Source organism: Candoia aspera, chromosome 2 (genome assembly GCF_035149785.1).
Source record: "Candoia aspera isolate rCanAsp1 chromosome 2, rCanAsp1.hap2, whole genome shotgun sequence".
NCBI classification, from domain to species: Eukaryota; Metazoa; Chordata; class Lepidosauria; order Squamata; family Boidae; genus Candoia; species Candoia aspera.
The window spans coordinates 138,006,321-138,029,133 of NC_086154.1; the positions used below are offsets into that span (position 1 = coordinate 138,006,321).

The 22,813-nt window shown below is 43.6% G+C and overlaps 2 protein-coding genes and 1 long non-coding RNA gene across 6 annotated transcripts in view; 2 read left to right on the top strand and 1 right to left on the bottom strand.

Annotated features, from left to right (window-relative positions):
* Positions 1–135: 135 nt before the first annotated feature.
* Positions 136–16,119, bottom strand: LOC134490657 (uncharacterized). The gene is made up of 2 exons (XR_010067231.1): positions 16,003–16,119; positions 136–315 (listed from the first exon to the last, which is right to left on the bottom strand). It is a non-coding gene; the product is annotated as an uncharacterized LOC134490657 (long non-coding RNA).
* On the top strand, positions 3,974–8,179 carry HOXC6 (homeobox C6). 2 transcript variants are annotated; one of them, XM_063293848.1, is made up of 2 exons: positions 3,974–6,071; positions 6,902–8,179. In XM_063293848.1, exons 1-2 carry the CDS (start codon positions 5,672–5,674, stop codon positions 7,234–7,236), a joined length of 735 nt encoding a protein of 244 aa, XP_063149918.1. In that variant the 5' UTR covers positions 3,974–5,671; the 3' UTR covers positions 7,237–8,179. The 2 variants fall into 2 exon arrangements, with proteins under 2 accessions (XP_063149918.1, XP_063149919.1); XM_063293849.1 differs by having other exon boundaries at positions 6,926–8,179.
* HOXC5 (homeobox C5) overlaps positions 10,856–22,813 on the top strand; it is a 67,300-nt gene continuing 55,342 nt past the window's right edge. For 2 of the 3 annotated variants that reach the window (XR_010067230.1, XR_010067229.1), the window contains exon 1: positions 16,415–16,544. Coding sequence is in view for 1 of the 3 variants with exons in the window: in XM_063293850.1 (XP_063149920.1) it covers positions 10,967–11,441; positions 12,140–12,354 (690 nt within the window). In the remaining 2 variants the exon portion in view is untranslated. Of the gene's footprint in view, positions 11,442–12,139; positions 12,355–16,414; positions 16,545–22,813 lie in introns of those variants that run through there. The other variant, XM_063293850.1, reaches the window with a different exon arrangement.

Genomic DNA, 22,813 nt, shown 5'->3' on the forward strand with positions numbered 1-22,813 from the left:
AAGTTCATTTCTCTTTACTCCCCCACTATCAGCATACACATTTCATATTATTTCAACATCATATTAAATTATATAAATTATAATAACAAAAATATTGCCAGTAAATGTATTAAGTAAACAAAGTAAAATCCCTAGTTTATGTTGCTTATAGAAGACATGCCTTTAATTGATCAAGATTTAACTCAAAAGAGCTACTGGTTGTGGGGTGGGGGAGGCAAATATTGGAGACAGTGGGATGTGTTGTTACTTGATATGGTTCAAGGCGAACTTCCTTTGTGAACCTGGGAGGTTTCAAATGTTGGGAAGCAAGAAGATCTGGGGAAAAAAAGAGAGAGAGAGAAATAGATCAATGGATAAATCCATGCCATTAATGGGTTTAAATATTGGTTGGGAAAGAGTGTAGGAAATCTGCAGAAATACTTAAGAAAACCAGAAAAGAACCTGAAATCTGGTAAAAAAAAAAAAAGGAAAATACATTTCCAAGCCACTGAAAAATAATGCATTTTGTCTCTCTCCCTTTCCCTCATGTCCAATCACTGTTATTTTGACCATTGCAGAGTTTTGCTAATCCCCAGATTTCCCATCCTCCAAAATTTAGCTGTTGCCTCTCCCACACATTGCCTCTGTTCCATCCCACCCTCCCTGGGAATAGCTTCCATTTCAAACCACTTGGTGATTTTTCCCAATATGTGTGTGTGTGCACGCACGTGCGCATGTGCATGCATATATATATATATATATTTACCAGTATTCACCTAATACTGGGTAGTTGTGCATGTGTGGATGTGTTCGTCTCATAATGGGAAGAGCTGCAAATGGTCTGAAAATAGAAGTTACAGCCTGTCTTTTCATTAGTTATGTAGTACCACAAAGCCATAAACAAAGCAGGACTTGTAAGGTACTTGTATTCTATTTTTTTTTAAGCTGCTTGTTTTGATTCTTTTTCCTCACATGAAAAGGATTGCAAGATGTAGAAATGGGTTTTCTGTGATAGAGGAAATGAAGAGGCAGTGCTCTGGGGAGAATGAGAAACAAAAATATAGCAAGGCAAATACAAAAACAGGGAGGGAAACCTTCATTTGCTATTCTTACAGATTATTGATCTAGATATATTTACCAACAAGAATAATTCTGATGGTGTTCAGCCTCACTGCTTCAGATTGGTTTTGTCAGTAACACTGGAATAAACATTTCAGCCCCCATCCCCACCCCATAATGACAGACATGGGAAGGGGATCAGGCTAAATGAAACTAATAGTCTATGTATTTTAAATAATCAAGATGTAATTACTGTAATACAAGGGACAGTTCAAAACAAGGAAAACATCTCCATCAGGCATAATTGGTTTGTGGTGTTTATGTGCCATGTATTCTGGGTTAGCTCTTAAAAATTATTACTATTATTACCATTATTACTATTATTATTATTATTATTATTATTTAGTTATTTATGGGCAGAGCCAAGATTTGATTAAGAAGCCTATTTTGTAGGAGCAGTGAAACTTCAGTGCAATCTCTCTAAATAAATAATTACAAGGCAAGAAGCCCTGCCTGTAATGTCAAGTCTAAAATGGCTGAGTTAACATATATAAGGTGAGATCAGCTCAAATGAAGAGCACAGCTTAAGCTGCCATGAGCATTTCACCCAGAACACCTTAAAATACATGTTTCTTGCATATAAACCAATGACCTCATGCTGTGTGCTTATATGGTCTTCTGATTATCTATCGATCCCTGTTTTCAAGAAATGCATACATAATGTCTTCCTTTTGGGTTGTGTTTTTTTTTCTGATGTGTTTGCAATGTGGCTACGTGTGACTGCCTGACTTATGAAATGGATTCATGACGTATAAAACATGCATGGATGCAGACAGGGTTTTACAGCATGGGTGAAATCACATGGATCTATAGGCCTGGATCTGGTTACAACACTAATTTGTCTCATCGGCCTATAAAAGGAACACCAGTGGGTGCATAACTGTACACACTGATTTCTATAAATAGACAAGAGTAAAGACTCATACACTGTGTGTATTTGTGCCTCATCAGTGCGCGTGGTGTGTGTTTAGGGGAGGAGTGAAGGATTCTAGTCCATCTATCAAGTGATAATAATACACATTTTCTACACAAGAGTGCAACCTAAGCCTGTATACAAACAGTAAACAAATGCATTTGACCTAAGGCAACTTTTGATGTATATTTAAATCCAACCCGGCAAAAACTGCATTTGTGAATAATCAGTTTTCTACATCCAGACCACTGACTAGGTGAGAATTTGTGGACCTCTTTCCCCCTGACTGCCCTTGCAAGAACAGTCACAGCTGATCGCCTGTCATTAACATCCAACAAAATGCACCCCCCCCCTCCCACAAACAGACAAGTAAACAAACGCGTCTGGATTTCCATTCAAGATCACATAACAAAATCAGTCTGGCAAGAGAAGAAGAGAGAATGAAAAGCTCAAGGATAGCTCTTGCTTCCTTTCAAACATTATTCCGATAGCAAACATATGTGTTGAGTGTGCATTTTTGAAGCTTTCCTCTAAATCAGTTCATCAATTCACTAATTACCGCTGCGAGAGAAATCTAACGAGGCCTATTTTTCTCCTTTAGCATCAGGATAGAGGTAAAATCTGGGGTAAAAATGGGGAAAAAAGGAAAAATAGCTTATGAGTCAGAGTTGTTATTACAGCTTTCTTTGGGCTCTTTAGCTCCAGGGGGTGGGGAGGGGAGAGACCCAACTGCTAGTCAAGAACTATTCCAGGATTTGTGCATATTTTCACTGCTGTACAGCAGTTTTAATAAAACATCTGTTCTTTCTTCTGCTGATGAGTTTACATAATTGTTTGCAGACTAATTTATACAGAAAGAGACCTACACGTTTCCCCACACATAGGTTTACAGGAAAGGTGAGAAGGAAGGGCTGTCACCTTTGATCACACGCATCCTAGGCTTCTACACAGAGAGACCCACACTTACACACGTGTAAAATTGCAGGCCAGTGAGTTATAATTTGCACTAAAATACTAGGCTGATAAAGGTACGTTTTGGAATGCTGAACTTTGTGTGTGTGTATAATGTATAATGTGCGTGTGTGTGTTGTGCGTGTGTGTGTGTGTGTGTGTTAGCATCTTCTAACCCATCTAAGCAAATGTTAAGGAGGGCATCTGTGACAAAATTCTTTGTGCCCGCTATTTTCTCTTCTTCATAGCACAACCAGCTCTGAGGTTTCCGCTTCTGTTTAGAAAAGTAATAAACTCAAATCCCTTTTATCCTTTCCCAGGTCTCTCCAAAGCAGCTCGTTAAGACCTCTATACACCCCCTCCCTCCCGCCATAAACCCTTTTAACATCACCTGATCTCGGCTTTTTAAACCAAGATTAGGAATATTGCCACACTTTTGAAAAGAAGTCTCTTTCGTGACTCTTACCAAGAAAAAAATAAGGGAGGGAGGAGAGATATGGAGGCTTTGTGACCCCAGTGAATTCCTGACTTATACAAGAACATTTTCTTTTAAAGGACCACCATTCTAAATATAAATAGAGAGATTCAGGCACTGAAGAGACTTCCCAGGAGAACTCTCCTTAAAGAAGTGGGAAGGAACTTAGTTCTGTCAGTTCAGGGGGCTGTGTGCCTAGAACATTGCCCTGTCTCACAGTCAGCCTCACCACTTTTCAGATAATCTGGACTGAAATGAGTTTCACTAAATTCCACCAGCTTATTTGTTTATCTGCGTACCCAGCCTTGTCCATGCCTGCCTATATTAGATGCTTTGTTATGCATCCAGGTAGGTGGATGGATCTAGGAAAAGGGTCGTGTTGGCCCCTTTTCACACCCCCCCCCACCACTTTTCTTAGAAGAATACAGTATATCCTAGTCTGTAATGTAAAATTTTGATGGCCACTATTGCAGGATGGGAAAAGTGAAAAATGTACTGGGCATGCTGGAAGTCTCCTGCCCAACAACCCATTCTTTTCCTAGTTTTTAATGCCCCCAGTAATTTCATACAAGAAGCATACTATTATTTTTTTTAAAAAAAATCCTGGCCCTCCAGAAACGCTGAATGCTGGACAAAATGAATACTTCAGCCCTCTTTTTTGTCTGTTGTGGTCCGGTTTATGGCTTTACTACTGCCTCTGATTACTTTGCTTTGTTGAACAGAGGAAAAAGATAATAAACTCTTTTGGCATCCGGGTTCCTGTTGGAGCGGAGGGGTGATTACAGGAGGAGGGATTTGCTCCCATTCTTTCTCAGCCCACCAACTAGAGATACTTCATCCCAACGGGGAATGTTCAAAGTACTGATTTGTTGGAAGCAAATGTAAAGATATCCATTCGGAGGTGGGTCTGGTTTCCGTTTATGGACCATTCCACGCACACTCTCCCTTTAATGCAGCTAAACAAAAGCCCCTAAGATGTCCATGGAAATCAGGCCCAGGTTTCCTAGCCCTAATTGAATTTTTAAAGAGCAGACCAATGGCATGATGAAGGAACCTTGCTTCGTTTACAGATCAGCAGGTATATTTTACATTTAAGGGACAATTTATGGCCCTGGATTCAAATTAAAATGAGATTAGCTGTCTTCATTTCAATTAGTGTGTCGGGGTAAATCCACCAGAGGAGTGGAATATAGTCCACTCTCTAATCTAACTAAATATTTCAAGGGGAAGTTTTCTAATCAGCTACAGATATCTGAAGCCATAAATTCTGCCCCTCCCCCCTTTTTATTTTTGCAAATGTAAACATGAGGTGCTCTTTTTAACCCACACCACTCCCTAGAGAAAGGGAAGGTAGTGAAAGACTGGGGGTGCTGCCAACTTAAACAGGACCCTAACAATGACAAGCTCTTCTTCCTTTTTTCTTAAAGCAAAGCATATATTGGGTTAAATTATGTTAAATGAAATGAAAAGATGTAAAGCTGAGCTCTGAATTTGGGGGCAAGAAGGAATGAAAGAAGGAGCTTGCAAAGTTCCTCACATTCCAAAGTCCAAGAATGCTCTCCAAGAAACGTCTCTATCCAACTGTCACTTCTTTCCCTGCCTGTCTTTTCAAGATTGTTTTTTAGAAAACACAAGCATTTGATTCCACGTTTATTGACTGACAGTAAATTAGTGGAGGGAAAGAGAATTTATGGTTTAATATTTTATGCACACTTAAGATTTATGGCTATAATTTCTGTGCTATTTGGTTGTTAGAGATATTAAGCAAGCATTTTGAAAAGAATAAATATCCTGATTCCTGCTCTCGGTGACTCTTTTCCTTTCCTGTCCCTTTTAATTAATATTTTTAAGGCAAGGCTTTCCTGAACTATGATTTTCTTTTCTTTTCTTTCCTTTTTCTTTCCTTCTTTGCCCCTCCTTCTGCAATCCTTCCCCCCCTTCCCCCCTTCATATTTACTCTTTTCCCCCTCTTCTTCTAAACCATCTTTATATTTAGAATTTCGAGACTTACTTTCAATGCATACTTAGTTTCAACTGGGGAATCAACACAAGCAAAAGCCATTTTTCCGTGTCTTGACATCTAGCTTTCTATTGGCTCACCGCGGGTCAGCTGACTTTGTCATTTTGTCTGTCCTGGAGTGGAGCCGTCCCTATAACAATCTAGTTCAGACTACATACTGGAGACAGAAATAAATATTAAAGAAATCATACAAGCCAGGTACAGGGGGGACGATATGAATTCCTATTTCACAAACCCGTCGCTCTCTTGCCACCTCACCAGTGGTCAAGAGGTCCTGCCCAGCGTGCCGCTCAATTCCACTGCCTATGACCCTGTAAGGCATTTTTCAACTTATGGAGCAGCGGTTGCTCAAAACAGGATCTATTCATCTCCTTTTTATTCACCGCAAGATAATGTTGTGTTTAGCTCCAGTCGGGGACCATATGATTACGGATCGAATGCCTTTTATCAAGAAAAAGACATGCTCTCTAGCTGCAGGCAAAATTCTATGGGACACAATACACAAACTTCTATTGCACAGGATTTTGCAAGTGACCAAAACAGGAGCACGTCCCAGGAACAGAAAGCTAGCATTCAAATATACCCGTGGATGCAGCGCATGAACTCCCACAGTGGTAAGTTTTACAGCTTGCAGAGATAAATTAAATAAACTGAACCATCTTTACGGCCGTCTCCCCAGCAGAACAGGCTCAGCTACTTTTTATGGCCCCATAAAAACAATCATATAGCTTCCTCACAGTTGCCGCTACAGGCCTTTTATTTGTTAAGTTGTTGCAAGCAAATATGGCTTGTTATGCTCTTTCTAATTAAAAGACTTCGGGAGTGTAAAATATCCATAATAAAGTGCAATCAGCTCTGATTCCCCCCCCCTCCCCAATAGTGGAGATTGGGGGGAATAAGGTGTAGAAAATAAAGCTGGGGCAATCTTTTTTTTTTAAAATTGAAGTTTCCCCGATAGGTGAGAAAGGGCATTTTTAGAGTGGGGGGGGGGGGGGGGGATGCAAAGCGTCTTGTCCAATAATAGGTTGAGAGATGGGGTTTTATGAAGTAGCTTGACTTCAGAACGTATGGAAGGAGTGTCTGTTCCTAGTAATTAAAACAGCATTGGAGTAAGATCTAATTAGATTTTTTTTTAAGTTTGCAGAAATAATTAAAACAACACATTCTGAATCTTTGCAAATAAGAAAGGAGCATGCTTTCAATTAGGCGCTCCCCTCTTCTTGTTCTCCCTCCCTCCATGTGTACTGCAAGATTTTAATGAACAGCCAGCCTAAGGAGCAGAATTAAATTGGAATGGATGGGGGAGACCATGAAGACGGGGGCTTGGAGGGTGGGGTTGCTTGATGACTTCCTTTCGGATTTCAAAAAAAATATTATTTGTGTTTTATTTATTTTCTGTGGACTTATAGACATGTCGGCCGAACCCGTAGCTAATCGTTTTTAGTTTATTTGGTTCCCGAATACTTAGGAGTCGGCTACGGAGCAGATCGGAGGAGGGGGCGTCAGATCTACTCGCGCTACCAGACGCTGGAACTGGAGAAGGAGTTCCATTTTAACCGCTACTTGACGCGGCGGCGGCGGATTGAGATCGCCAACGCGCTGTGCCTAACTGAACGCCAGATCAAGATCTGGTTCCAGAACAGGAGGATGAAATGGAAAAAGGAGAGCAATCTGAGTTCCACCCTAACTGGGGGAGGTGGCGCTGGAGCAGCTGCCGAGAGCTTGGGTGCGAAGGAGGAGAAAAGAGAGGAGACACAGGACGAAAAGCCGAAGGAATGAACGGGACGGCTCCGCCAGCAATTTCCTTCCCCTCCCCACGAGTCTCACCCACGAGCACACCACACAGAAGGTCCTCTTTCTTTCCTCCCACCACCCGACTTTCTCTTGCCTTCCTTTCCATTCTCATTTCCGCAGGCACAATTGCTGCATTGGGTTAAATTAAAAAAAAAATGGGGGTGGGGGAGAGAATGAGAGAGAGAAATCGCCTTCCTCCACCTTCAGTCGCCAGCGCCCAAGTCCCAGACCCCTGGCTCCCAAGCCTCCTTTACTTTCCCCTTTAGAAGCGCCTATCCCCGGCCTCCTTGCCCGGTGACCCAGCTTTGCCTAAAGTCCACACACACACGCGCACACACGCACGCACGCACACTCCCCTGCCATTCCTTCCTCGCCCTCCCTAGACAGAACCTTGCTTGCAAAAGGAGAAGGACTGCCTTCGGGTAGTGCTAGGTTCAACCAGGTCCAAAGGAACTCTGGGCAGTTTCACTTTCCTAATAACGAGGAAGGAGCTGCTGCTGGTGGCGATGAGGGTCGCGGAAAAGAAGCTGGATTTAAAAAAGAAAACATCACACAGTTCACGGACTCGCCTAGCCCTATGAAAATAATTTCCCTCAACACATCCATCTCGAAGCTACGTCCACCTAAATATAGCGCGTTCTTTCCAGAGTAAACTCATTGTATTGAAAACACTACCTGGGGTCATGATGCGTACGACAAACTGTGACAGTTCCTGTGTGAATATTTTTAGCTGTATTTGTGGTCTCTGTATTTATATTTATGTTTAGCACTGTAATGGTCAAACAGTAAAGTGAATGGCATTCTATAGCGAGTAGGAGAAAAGAAAGCCTTGTGTTACGCTTCCTAGCATCATGTATAAAAAAAGAGTCATGTCCAAAGGACTATGGTTGAGTATTTAATAAAAACTGGATATTATTTTTAAAAATTACTGGATGTTTTTTGTTGACGTTCCATTGGGGACAATTTCGCGTCGAAGCGTTTTGCACACCGACTCACACGCGTTCTTTCCTCCCTTTCCGTAGCGCTCGAACTCCGTTTCCGCAGCAAGCAAGGTGATAGCAGAAATAATGTATTTCATATTAAGTAGGCTGAGGATGGCTTTAACACTTTTCCCTCTCTTCCCCCTTGCATACGAGTATATACTTTCGGGCACAAACATAGGTAGACACACAAAATTTGTCTCCTGATCGGCAAATTTCTTGGCCCACAATTCCAACTTTTAAAAATGGTGTGCTTTCGGAGGCCAGTTTAAGCACAAAGGCCTTGGTTTCCTTATCAAACGGAAGGGCCGATTAACAAGGAAGGGGTTTTCACCACACCCTTTTCTAAAGTTATTTCGAGGTTAAGAACAGGTGGGCAGAAATTACTGGAGGGGAAGGGGAAGAAAGGTAGAGGCTGAGAAAGCTCAGTGGACAAGCCACACACACCCATCGACCTTACTTTGCGGCGGAGGACTCAAGAGTAGCTCGGGTTTAGGTCAGAGGCATCCCTGCACCAGATACAAATGTCTGGAAGCGAAATCCTGGCCTCTGGATAGCCTTAGCTACGCTTTCACGTGTTCTGTTCAACCATCCGGTCCCAGCTGAGTAGAACAAAAGGCCAGAACTACTCCTGAAATCCAAACCATTAGTTGATTTCGCGGTCGCCCACCTCTCTTTGCCCCTACGCGTCTGAACCCGAGGGAGACTGGAGTCATCCCTTTCTCAGAATCACAACAAGGAGCCTCAAAAACTCCCCGAGCTGAGATCTGCTCGATTTTTTAAAAGCCAATATTGCACATGTCCTGGGTAGGACAGGAATTGACTCAACAACATTTCATAAACCTGACCCGAAACTTTCCACGGTTTCCTTACCGAATGTTCCTTCATACGAAAACAAACAAACAAATAGGCTAAATTAAGAGGTGAAATATGACCCCCTAAGGACGGTGGAAAAAAAAAAGAAGATAAAATCAGTGCTTTCCCCACCATGAAGGATTGTAGGAAGAGCACAGAAGCCAGATTAGGAGGAGAGCAAATTAATTCTTTATAACTCCACCCCAAACAAACCAAATAAATTTAAGGCGACGCCTAGTAAAGGAGAGAAAGCACCCCAACATCTTCCCTGAATGCCCAGGAAAAGTAGGATTTATTTTCAAGAGAACTCCTCAGAGCAACCCGGCATGTTAGCAAGCAGTTAGTTGTAATGAGGAGGGAAGGGTTGGCACATACCTTTACCTATAGGATTCCCCCCCAACACACACACTTCTCACACTCCCCGTTTTCACACAAACATAGGAAGAACGAAAAACAAAGTGAATCATCCAATTCGTCCATCCATCCATTCACCCCAAACAGGAGGATTTATTGCGAGGTCATGTTTCTTGCCACCGTCAAGGGAAGCTTTCACGGAGACCCGTACAAAGTCCTCTCCATTCGGAAAGATACACCCAGTGAAATCTTCAGAGGCAGATTCAGAAAAGGGGAGATGAATCTAGCGTAGCAGGTTTTAAATTAGGGTGCCAGTTTAGTCTACTGGTTAAGGCACCAGGCTAGAAACCAGGAGACTGAGAGTTCTAGTCCTGCCCGGCTGGGTGACCTTGGGCCAGTCCCTCTCTCTCAGCCCAACCCACTTCACAGGGTTGTTGTTGTGGGGAAAATAGGAGGAGGAAGGAGTAGTAGGTATGTTCGCCACCTTGAGTTATTTATAAAAATAATAAAGGCGGGATAATAAATAAATAAATAAATAAATAAATAAATAAATAAATAAATAAATAAAACAAATGTTCCAAGGGCTGTTGCTGATGCCTGGGCAGAATAGCGGGTCTGTAGGACGTTGGAGACGCATCCGTGTCCACACGGCGGTAGCTGGATGCCCGGACCTATATATGCGATTGGAAAAATGCATCTGGAAGATGCTGAGTTTCTTGCCTGCCACATATCTCGTGTAGGGATTCTTGGATACACCAAGGCTAATCCTGGAGAACGCGAGCTCTGCCCTGTGCCCTGTTGCCATGCACTGAGGCTAAGCGTCTGGCAGGAAAGCAACCCCATCATTCACACCGGGCTGTTCTGTTCGCGGGCACAGAACCGGGCAACATAGCCAGACACCCACCAGAGAGACTAATGGCAAGCCCAAGGAAACAGGCTTACGGATCGCAAGGCCGTGTTTTATGTCAACCCACACACCAGCCCGCATCAAAGGCAAACTTTCCCCAGGCTTCGCCGGGGCGGAAAATTCGCGCTTGCCTCGGATCACCTCGAAGACTTCAGAGGGTTTGTGCGTGTCGTTTCACACCCCAAAGCCTCGAACGTTCGAACAGGGGTAGAATTCGAATCAGACGTCATACCCCGAACTCAGCACCAGGTGACGCTCTAGACTCATTGTGTCGGTGTTTTGAGTGTGGGCCCTTTTTTTTTTCCAGGGTTTCGCTATGCCAACATATCACATACGTTGCACGGGCTTCCATCAATAACCTCCTGGGGTCATCAAGCCAAATTTATGACTGGCCAACACCGTCACGTGATTCTATTTAAACATCCCATATTTGGGCAGCGCACATAGAATAAAGAAAAGAAGAATCCCCACCTATAAATTCTGCACTTTAGAGAACAAAAAACCCTGAACTTCAAAAGGGCCACAAATCAAGTCTAATCAAAGGGGTGTGAGAGAGAGAGCGAGCGAGCGAGGGAGAGAGGGAGAGAGAAGCTGGGTGGGGGGGAATATAATTCCTGACATGAGTTCCTACGTAGCCAATTCCTTCTATAAGCAAAATCAAAATGTTCCTGCGTATTCCATGCAAAGTTATGGGAATTATGGATCAGTGCCTGAAGTTCAGCCCTCCAGGTGCTGCTACACTGGGCTGGATCTGAGCATTACATTCCCTTCATCTGGGGCTTCCAACTCTCTGAACGGTGTGGACGTGTCTTCAACCCCCAGATCTAACCCCGACCGGCCTTCCTGTACTGTCATGGGATCTTCAGGGCACACTTTAGGCAGAGACGACCAGGCTTCTCTAAACCCAGGAATTTACAGTCAGAAGGCTGGTGGCACCAACCACCCCACGCTGTTGGAGGATAGATCTAAGACCAGTGGGGAAATCAAGAGTGAACCGGTGCAAGCAGCCCAGCCCAGCGGCCAGCCTGTGCAGCAGCCGCCGCAGCCGCCACCACAAATCTATCCGTGGATGACCAAACTGCACATGAGCCACGGTAAACTTTCGCTTCTCGATTTTGTTTCACAGGATTTGCCTTGGTTTTATAGGCCATACGGGGCAAATAACAAGGGGGAAAAAAACTGGGGTCGTAAATTTTACGACTAAGGCATCAATTGCTCGTAAAACTGTCCACTAAAAGGCTTAGAGGCTATATACGCCCAAATTTATGACGGCATAATTGGATCATAGAAACAAAACGGATATAAAGGCAATATTCGGGGGGGGGGATGTGTGTGAAAGGGAAGTAAGGAGGAAGAAAGATTTTAAGGGAAAGAAATAACTTGAAACCGCGCGCACTCTTTCTTGGGGAAGAAAATGAGCTTATGGTTATTTAGAGTGTCCCACCCCCACCCCCAAAAACCCTTTGCGCATCCCATAAGCCATGGCTTCCCCTTCTTTCGGTCTGGGAACGACCCCACGGAATTTAATTCCCATCCTTAGCTACACTTTCTCGGGTTTTAAATGGTGAGCTCTGCCTGCCTGACTCGCTTTAGATGGAATCCAAAGCTTTGAGAAAGTATTGAAAATCGGAACCAGTGAATATAATAAATGTTCTGGGGAGAGCCAGCCAAACCTCTTTTTCTCCCTCTTGCTTTCTGCAGCACATTCGGGTTCTCCCTTCCTTGAAATTACTGTTCTCATTAATATGGCTCTTTCCCCCCTCGTCCTTATCCGGTGTCTGTTTTTTTCCAGAAGCAGATGGCAAACGTTCTAGGACCAGCTACACGCGCTATCAAACTCTGGAGCTAGAAAAAGAATTCCACTTTAACCGGTATCTCACCCGCCGGAGGCGCATAGAGATCGCCAACAACCTGTGTTTGAACGAGAGGCAAATCAAAATCTGGTTTCAAAATCGGAGGATGAAATGGAAGAAAGATTCCAAGCTGAAAAGCAAGGAGTCTGTCTAGGTAGAAGGTCGAGGTGGGGCGGGGCGGGGCGGTCAGCTCGTCTGGACGAGAGCCGTCGTTGTACCTTGAGAAAACTTTTCTTTGGGAGGTGGGGAGAGGGGAAGGGCGGAGGGAGGGTGGCAGCCTGGGATAGACTATGTACTCTTGCAAATCGGGCAGACAAAGGCGTCCTCTGATTAGTATGCAAACAGACCCGGGTCTTCGGCTTCAAACAGAATTCAGGGTTAAGCCTTCTGGAGTTGCCACCGGCCCCTTGCTCTCTAACCCGGGTCCCGCTGCTCTGGGAGGGAAACGCCTTGCTCCCTCGCACAGGCCGCCCTCGAGCCGAGGGACGACGTTTCCCCAGTCCTAACATAGCAAGGACACACTAGGAAATAAAAGGGAAGCTCAAGTTATGCATGAGAGGGGTGAGTGCGACCATCGCTACTTTTATTTTCATTGTTCGGAAAGTCCCACGGGCTCGGCTCTCCATGCAAGACTTGGAAAGTTCAGGTCTGTGGAACTGCCTAATACTTTGCGCCGAAGTCGGATTGCGCCTGAAGCGGCCGTGCGATACGAGCACTTCTTCGCGGCTCCAGCCCCACCGATGGCCAAGGGGCACCTCTTCCCGAGTAAATGCGCCTCCTAGGATCGGGCCGCGCGAGCTAGTGGTCTTGAGACAATATTGACGTCTCGCGTGGAATGAAAATTGCCACATGAAGTCGTTTCCTAGATACACTTAACCGGAAAAAACTGGGAAATATGTTTGCTCCAGGATGCGTTCTTCCGTGCTGGGGATGCTTTCTGTAATTACTCGACTCCCTCCCCATTTACTTATTTTTGTATTATTGGCCTCTGAAAGAAAGTGGACGGACTACGAGCAAAACTGTTTCAGCATCTCTCCTGGGAGATACTCGTGCAAGATAGTAAAGCACTGTGGAGGAATGGAGTGAGGGGGCTAGTGGAAAAGAGTATGAATTCACCTGGCTTAAATATTCCTGTGTATTTATTTATTGTTGGGTAATTAATGTAGCATATATATATATATAATCTCCCTTATACAAATTACACTTTTTTGTTTACATATAGCCCATTTTAGTCTCTTCCTCCCTTCCTTCTCCCTGTTGTTGTAATGCCTATATTTATTGGTTGTAATATCGTATGTGAAAGACCATGGGGAAATATATATATATATTCACAAGAATAAACTCTAAAGAATACTTCAACAATTAAGGCCAAGTTTGGAGTGGGTGGAGATGAGGGAAATCATGAAGCATTTTTTTCCTGAGCACTGCCCAAGACCAAGCCTAATATTTTCCTGGTTCCTTAGCTTGATTTAAAAAAAAAGTATTTTGGTTATTGCAAAAAAAAAAAAAAATCAAATTTGAGGTAGGGTGCATTCATTCTAGCACACTGAACAATTTTCCATGAAAAAGTTAAGCTTTGATTGCTTTCATTGAAATCTAGGAAATTTCAGAACACTCAATTTTAAATGCATTGGGTCCCTCGGTTTTAGATTTAACAGCCTGCTCAGATTAGTGGACTTCAGACCTGTCCTAACAGCAGAAATGGAAAGTCAGCTCTGCAGACTCTGCAGGGGAAATTAGTTTAAAGCTCAATTATTTTACTTCAGAATGGGCTCTTATCTACTTTCTTGCATCTTGCCCCTGCCTTTTTTGCAGTAAAATAATTTGGAGTAAGATAAATTCAATTGCAGAACTCACTTTCCTAAATGAAGGAATTTGTTTGTTCTTTTCCTGGACAGTTCGACAACTTTTAACTTTTCCTATTTATACAGCATAGCTTTGGCATCTTCAAAACTCGTCCAGATCATGTCTCAAATTTTTCTTCCTAACTTACTTTAAAAGAACAGTCCAGACAAGAACACAGTGACGGTATACTTTTTTCCTTCTATCCAGCCCAGCTGGCAGAAAGGCTTTCGCAGCCCCTTAGTTAACTTCCCATGAACTTATAGTGAAAGCTGTGCAGAAAGAAACTGGGCTATTGGCGACAATGTCTGAACTTTCGGAGGGTGTGTGATTATTAAAGTGAGTTGAAATAAGAATGACAGGTTTTTACCTTACTCTCAAGTGAGGTGGGCTAAAGGGCAAAGCAAGGAACTATGGGGACACTTTTATGTACTAGGTTTAAGGTAAACATATGCCTAATTTTGAAAAGTTGCATACAGATATGTTCACAGGCATCTATATTTTTGGATTGTTTATTTGGTTTGCTTATTGGAAGTATTACTGGACCCAGTTAGGTGGACATTTGATCTGAACAGGAAAGGTGCAGGCCTCGGGAAACGTGGGGGGCAAGACTCTGCGCATAGATGTTTCATGTGTATCTGTGTAGATCCATGTATGTGCTTCACCGAATTGCATGTATCGATGTGAGTCTGGGGAATGCAATTGTCAAATTCTCTCTCGAACACACACAAGTTCACACAAACTAGCGCTCATGCCTGATATGTCTCTGGAGCTACTTACAGTAGAAATGCATGCTTGGGAATTAGTGGGAATGACCTTAATAGCACAGTAAACGTTTATACTGTTTCCTCTACACCATCTCAAACAATGGAGCAATTTCCTGAACCCTGAAAGAAAAGTTACTTTTCAGGATGGTGGAAGCTTTTGAAGATACTGCTAAAACTCATAGCTTTACCTCTGTCCCTCTGACCTCAAAATGCCTGTTCTGTTCCTATAAGTTCATTGATATTTTTAGCGTTGTCTTTTTTCTTATTGACAAGATAAAACAATAAGGTGACTAAGGTAATGGCAATTGTTTTATTTGCAATTTTCTGTCTACCTGAAAATCTTTTCCCCTTCCTCCTTTCTGGCTTTTATCTATGGCTCGGTTTTCTTGTGTTTTTCTGCCACTAACAGTCAAATTTTGCAAACATAGATCAAAGCTCTGGGTTTTTTTTTCCATTTCTTTCCTTTGTGATGCAAGATGTGTTTGTAAAGGATATGAGATTTCCAAACAGGAGCAGTTTTTTTTAAATACACACATACAGAGGGGGAGGGGGAGGAGAGAGAGCGCGTGTGTGGATGTTTGAAAAGCATAAACTCTGCTGTGTAAATCTAAGGAGTGTTTATTAAGGCACTGAAAAAACGTGGACATGTTTGGATAACTGTTCTCTACCCTTAAGCCAAGGTTTGCTGTTTTACATCTGCCTCATTATTCTGGTTTGTCTTGAATTCCCTCCCCCCACCTCCACAAACCAGGGCACTTCCTTTTCATTTGATCGGAAATCTGCCAAGAAATAACTGACCAGTTAGGGTTAACAAAATCAGATGTATTTTCGTTTTATCGTAAGGGGAGTGCGGTGGGGGTGGGGGTGGGGGTGGGGGTGGGGGAGAGAAACTTTGTAAGCCCAGGCACCAGCTCCAACTTTTCCATTACAGTAAGGCAAACCAGCCAGAGATACCCCGCCTTATGATTAATTATTCGTTTATCCAGCGAGCAACGTGGGTCTATTTTGGCCACTTTTCTGTCTTTTTAAAAAGTAATTTTTCAGGACTGATTAATATTTGGTGGTTGGGCTTGTCGTTGACTTTTGCTGTGCAAGACCTCCCCCCACCCCCGCTCCATTTCTGCCTGCTTCTCACTCAGCCCTTTTCCTAAAGAATTCTTGAAAAGCCGAGAAGGAAATGAAACATCGCTTACCTTTCATTGTCATCCGTGTCAACACAGTGGGAACTTTTAAAAAGCCTCCAAACAAGAAGGGGAGGGGAAAAAATGACAGACATCAAGTTCCAAATCTGTGCCTGTGTGCGGGTGAGCTGTCGGAGGCGGGGAGGGGGAGAGGGCTGGGAAGAGAAGAGAGTAACAAGAACAAGAACAATCCAGGATTCTTTTTTCAGCCCAAGCTTTTACTTTCCCTGAGAACATTAGCAGAAATACCAATGGCTTCTGACTGAATTTAGCAGTTTAAAACTTTTGGAGGTTATTTATGTGGATTGCCCAAAGCAAAAGCCCTGAATGGCTCTCGGAGAACACGTGATGTCATTAAACTAAGTTTTATGGTTTGGGGGAGCTGACATACCCACAATATATTTACATCATATATAATCTTAACTGTCCACCATCGCAGCTGCTAGAGCTGTTTAACGCTGGGACGGAGGGACCAAGGCTGTTAGTGCGATTACGGCGTCTCGGGCTGCGGTTGGGGAAGGTACATCTTCCCCAATGGATCCCTGGCGAGATCCGTAAGTGCGTTGTTTTCTCTCCCCCCACCCCCCGCACCTCTTCCCCTCCAAATCCTCCCTGCTTCTCGCACGGGTCGTCGAGCGGCGGCGGCGGCGGCTTTTTTCGGGAGAGAGCTTTCACCCGCACCTTTTCTACCGAGTGGTGGGAGCGCTGGCTTTTCTACGGTTCTCCCTCCCCGTGGAGAAGGCTTTGACGGGGCGTCAGACTGCGGGCATCTAAGCTTGGTCTCTATCCTACCCCCACCCCCGCTGCCCTTACTTCCTCGGGTCTAAGGGGAAATCAGAGAAGGTCCTAAAGCTTATTCCAGGAATTCAGCAGAGTATTTCCCACTCCTTTCTCAGTTGCTTCCTAGCCAGTTGGTTGATGAGGGTGGGGGGAAATAGGAGAGAGGAAGAGAAACTCAACTAGGAAGTTTTGAGTCCTGCTGGGGCCCCTTCTTTCACAACCATGACCTATTGGGGTGGGGGGAGGAGGAGGAGGGGGGGAAGAAGAAGAGGAGGAGGAAGAAGAAGGGAGTACATAGTGCATGAACCTTTCAGCTGGGCTCATACAGGGCAGTCCTGTCCTTCTCAGAGAGGTTGGCAGGTGGAATACAGGCAGCCCAGAAAGGCTGGAAGTAGGCCGAAAATATCACATCTCTGTGGTCAGGAAAGAAGGAGATTAAAAAAGCCACCGCACTGGAAGTTCAGTGCCAGAGCAACGAAATGTCCCTTTGTCTGTGTTGCCTAAGCCAGCTTTCCTCTGCTTGCTTCTCTTTTGCCTTGAACACTCCTTTTGCAGCTTGCCTTGTGCGCAGAGCTTTCCCATGGATGCCATGGCCCCAAGGCAGCTCCCTCGCAGCCCTGGTTCCCAGGAAATTTAATTGGTGGTGAATGAGCTAGGAAGGAGGATCTGGCCTTTGCACACCTCAGACAAGAAGAGCCCTACTTTGCCCCCTATGTGGACTCCGGCAAACAATTTGCCTGCATAGCAACAAGGCTTTCTCCAGGCACCAAATGTGCTATGCTAATCTGTTTACTCCCCTTTTCTTTTCCAACTGTCTTATGCACTAACCCAAGTTACCTACAAAGCAGGCTGAGGAACCAGAAATGCTTGTCATAATAAATCAAGTTCAGGGCAATTCTAGAAAGGCCTAATTTACTCCCAGGTAAGTTCTAAGAGAGCCCCTTACATCTATCTTTAGCATCTCCTTCCACTCTGTCCCAGTCCTCCTCCTCCTATTATGGATTAGTGCCTTTCCTAGAATTTCCCATAAACGGAGCAGGTCAAACATTTTAAAAAGCACTTTATACATATGTTGGCTGAGAAATTGCTAATTTACCTTAACAGTTGCTGGAATGACAATCATGGACAATTCACCTAGACTAGACAAAGAGAATGACAGTAGATCCAGTGGATCCTTAGCTAGAAATGAAATGACAATCAGCTCACCTTGATCTCACCTTGTTTTCCTTATATCTGTGTGGAAAATTCAGAAGAGAAAGTATGATATGGCATTCTCATGCAAAACTCATGCTCTTTGAGTGAGATGGGCAGTGACTAAATTTGAAATATAAATAAATAAAAAATATAAAACCTTTATTCCCTATGCCCTGCCCAACTAGCTAGCACAGGGCTAGTATTTTAAATGTATGCATGATGGAAGGCCTGCATCTAGTGCTTTAAATTTTGTTTTGCTTGTTCTTTCCTACATTGCATTGGCTGAGTCCCAATGAATTAAAACAGCTATCTCAAAAATAATCCGTCCTTCATTTCCTAAGAGCGGGCAGTGGTAAAACTCCCCCATGAAAGCTGAGACAAGGGGCTGCAATAGGGCATCTGGGAGATATGGGAAAAGAAAAGTGCTATATTATCATAAGTGGAAGCTAATAAACTTGATTGGAGCTTGCAAACAAGGGGGTAACCAAATTGCTTCCCACTTTAGGCAGCTCTCTGTAGGGGATGGGATCCCTCCCAATAGCTTGCAGTGGAAATATTGAAGGCCATCACCTCCAGCTCCTCCTCCATTGCCTTTCCACAAGACCTCCAACGGTCAACATCTCTCCTACACACATGAGCATATGGGAGTTAATCAACAAAGAAGAACCTTATTCCTCTTCCCCTTCCTTTTTTCCTACTTTTCTGTGAAGACAACAGAAGCTGCTGCTGTGTCTCTGATGGAGGGGAACAGCCCCGAGTGGACATTATCTCCCTCCTCATTACTCTCTCTTGCCATAGGACAGTGTGAAAATCAAATGACACTTAACTAGGTTTCCAATGGGCTGATGCAGAAGCTTGAGCTCAGGAGAACATTTATGTCTGCTACATGCCTATGTGTGGCCTTCTGCAAGATTAGGACATGGGGCTTCAAGATCCTATTTTCTGGAGGTGTGACAAATTGTCCTTTTCTGATTTAAGCATCTCAGAGTCCTTTCTTAAAGGACAAGGTTCTTTGATAGATGTCTTTCCATTCCTGATGGTTCTTCTAACCAGGCTTTCCCCCTACCTGATTCTCTACAGATGCATGGACTACAACTCCATCACCCTTTCACTGGAGAAATGGGAGTCTGTAGTCTAATACATCTGGAGGGCACTAGTTTGGAAAAGGCTGACCAAATATAGCCCTATAGTACAATTATTTCTCCATCCTGCCCCTCACTTTCCGTGTTGGCTGTATGCTTCCTCTCTGATTGGTAGGAATCACAAGAGGAAAATCAATGTAATTGTGTGTAAAAACACATACACTGCTAAATTCCCATATCCTCCTGCCACCAGCAGTACTCTTACACCTGAATGTCATTATATAGTTAGAGGTACACCTAGGCCCAGCTCTCCTATTAGACGTATTTTCTTAGAAAGAAGAGTAGAAAAACTCCCCTCAGTACTATGGGTTTGTGGTCCACTGAATTTCAGCAGAAGGCTGCAAATTTCAACATGATTCTATAGTAGATGTTAAGACTTGTGGAAATTAGTAAGATGGAGTTCTGAGAAAACATGTTATTTGATTGGGCTTCACAAACGTTTAAAAACCGCCCTTTACATTCAGAAGGTTAGGGTCTGGGCTAATAGTGAATTAATAGTAATGTGCACAAGCAGTGCCATGCTCCAGATGAAGAACTGGCAGTGGCATCATCTCCCTCCTCTTTCCCACTCTAGCTTTTCCTCAATACAAGACACCAGATTCCTTCTCCGCCCACCACCCCTCCCCCTGTCTCACTTGCACTCACACATGCACAAAAAAATTGGCCTTGGGACCAACCCAACTTCAATTCCACCTGAAGACTTTCTCCCTTCTTCACATGCACACACATCTCTCCCAGGTTTACATTGCATTCCTGTTTCTACTGGCTTTGATTTTCAGTGATTAGAGCCAGACAAGGAAAGACACCCTTATTCAGAGGACACCCAATCTTCAGCCCAGAGGAGCCTTACATCTGGGGATGGAAACCCTGGAAACCAGAAAACAAATATGTAGGTGGTTGTATGGGACTTAAGGCTCTTCTAAGGCAGACCTTTGGTTTCATTGTGGCCTTTGTTGCTTACTTGTAGGACATTCTTTTGTAAAATCTTTCTTTATGGGTGGGTGTGTTGCTATCTTCCTCTTTTTCTTCTGTAGACACTGAATGTCCTCAATTTCAACTATGTCAAAGATACAGTATAATCTAGGCAGGACCTTCTATGAGCCAGAATTTTCCTAAGAAAAGGCCTGGGATATTTACCTGTTTATCTATCCATCAATTAATCTTTATGCTGTCTCTTTCTCTCTTTCCCATACACATATCTGCACTTTTATATCCTATCCATGTCTGCATCTCTATCTCTATAGACATGCATATGAACCAACATGCATAATGTTTATGCTGTGCAAACTGCATTGAATTGTATTCAGACCACATTCCGTCAGGCATGCGGTGGGTCAGTGGCTTCCACTGCTTTGGTTTATTAAGAGCTGTCATGCCCCAAACTTCATAAACAGCCACCCTGTTGGGAGGAAGCACAGAAGCACCCACCTGTGTAGGTCTGTTTTCAGCACCAATGGAGTGCTATTTTGACTAAAACTAATCTGGATTCCTGAAGACACTCTGAACCTGCTTCAAGAAGGCCTCCATAGCTTCAAGGAAGAAAAGGGAAGACAGGTCAATTCTCTCAAGAATCTGGGATGGGAGAAGGTACCCAGGCATTTCAGGTCCTCTCCACCACTTTGGGCTTATTGACCACTCAAAATAATCTACGCCTCCCCACCCCCCACCCCCATCCCTTTTGGAAGCTGCCTAGTCAGACCTATCCAAGTTTAACTCTTTAGGCAAGGAAAGAAGAACAGGATCAGCAGATGCTCATTGTCTTCCAAGTCTGTATAAGACAGCATCTATCTAGCAGCAGAACCTCAGGCTCCTTTTTTAAAAAAATAAAATAAAATAAAATAAAATAAAATAAAATAAAATAAAATAAAATAAAATAAAATAAAATAAAATAGTAGAAGTTGGGTACATTTTAGTCTCTGCCCCACTGCAGCATCCATCTCAGGGGAACCCCTTGAACATAACACAAGCCAACAAAGAATTGACACAGTCTTTCAAACACATGCAGCAGGAAGGCCCACAGCGCTGCTCCTGTTTATTGCACACAGGAGCAAAGAAGGTCTGGCATTGACCTGGAGCACTGAAATAGGTGGCAGCTGAACTAATCTCTGAGGAGTTGAACTGGGCATCTCTTCTCTTGGATCTGAGACTGCAAAGTTTCTGCTCCTCTTGAAATCGAATACAAAATATCAACACTGCTGGTGTCAAGGACACTAAGATCCATCTCTGTGGAAAAGTCATCCTACTCTTGGGTGTCATCTCAGCCCTTGGGTCTTCAACAGGGATTTTCTCCAAGCAGCACATAGCTGGTCAAGTCCATTCAGGACAGAAAAGACATGCAATTTCCACTTGACAGAAAGATTGGGTTGGATAGAAGAGTAGATAAAGAGGAGGAATCAGGACTGTGGCTTAGCTTGACTCAGTGGTTTTGCCATTGTTTATCTTCTGGTGGCTTTGAAATGCATCAGCCTTGGGCCCTTGCTTGGGAAGAATTCTGGATCCAAGAAACCAGAGACAATACAATCAGGTTTGGATTCTCATTTGATTCTTGGGCAAGGTTGCAGAATCCCCAAAAGTCTTATTTCTAGATTGTTGTAGCATCAGCCTGTGTGAATTGCACTTCAGCTCCCTCTACAACCCTACAGCAATAGACCTTTCAGTACCAGAGGTTGGAGGACATTAAGCAAGGCCCCGGCTTTCAGTCTGCTGATCCTCACAGGAAATAGGATGATGGACCAAAAGGATGGGGTTTGATTAAGGCATGTTCAAGCCAGGCATTTCCCAGGCCTATTGACCTCCAGCTATTATTTCCCCCAGTCTTCCTGAGAATGTTGTGAGTTCCATTCCAAAGCATGTTTAAGGCACTAGGCTGACAAACTCTAGTTTAGGATATGATAGGCAGGTAGGAAGGTAGGTAAATAATTCCTTTTGATATTTATAATCAGAGGTTTTCCACTGAGATCCCAATCCAGTTCCTCCTTCACTATGCACAGGTCTTTGCCAAAGCAGAGTGAGAAGAGAGGGCCAGAAGGGATGGAAACCATCCTCAAATATTTCATCCTCTAAGGCGTTAAGAGTCCAGGAAGTGCCGAGTCCCCCACTCCTACCCTTTCTTTTCTGGATGTTGTTTTCCTTCCAGAGAATGGATCCACTTTGGGTGGGCATGTTCTAAACTGCCCCTTTCTACTTACTAAAAGATGGAAAGGGAGGTAGAAGATTTGTGCCCCTTGGTGAAATTGAAACTGTTCCAAGATGATGAGGACCTTGGCTGGAATGGGATCCCAGGATCCTTGAGGAGGGACCAGGAAGGCATCAGGCAAGGATGTTTGTCAAAGCCAACCAGAGGAAAGCAGGTGGAGGTCAAAACAGGAGTTGTCACAAGCTTGCCACTTTCTCCTCCCCTCTTTGCCTGTCCCTTTCCCTCAATACCATCACCACCTCTAATAATTCAGCCAAACTTCATTAATCCCTCACTTCGTTCAATGTGTTATTTTGTCTGAATGTCATACAACTGGGGGAGCTTTCCTGTCTTTCTTTTTTTTAAAAAATGAACTGTACATATAATTTCTGCCACAGGTAGAGAGAATAGATCACAAGGCTTAACTCTTAATCCTGTGCACTCTTATTTGGAAATATTCATCATTCATAGATATCCACCTTAAAATGATTATTATTTTTAGTGATTTGAATAAAGATTGGACTCCATAAAA

Bases quoted from the DNA above. Each gene is read 5' to 3' on its own strand.
- HOXC6 (XM_063293848.1), top strand. From the start codon at position 5,672: ATGAATTCCTATTTCACAAACCCGTCGCTCTCTTGCCACCTCACCAGT. The intron at 6,072-6,901 runs GTAAGTTTTACA...AATCGTTTTTAG, and splicing joins GCGCATGAACTCCCACAGTG to TTTATTTGGTTCCCGAATAC.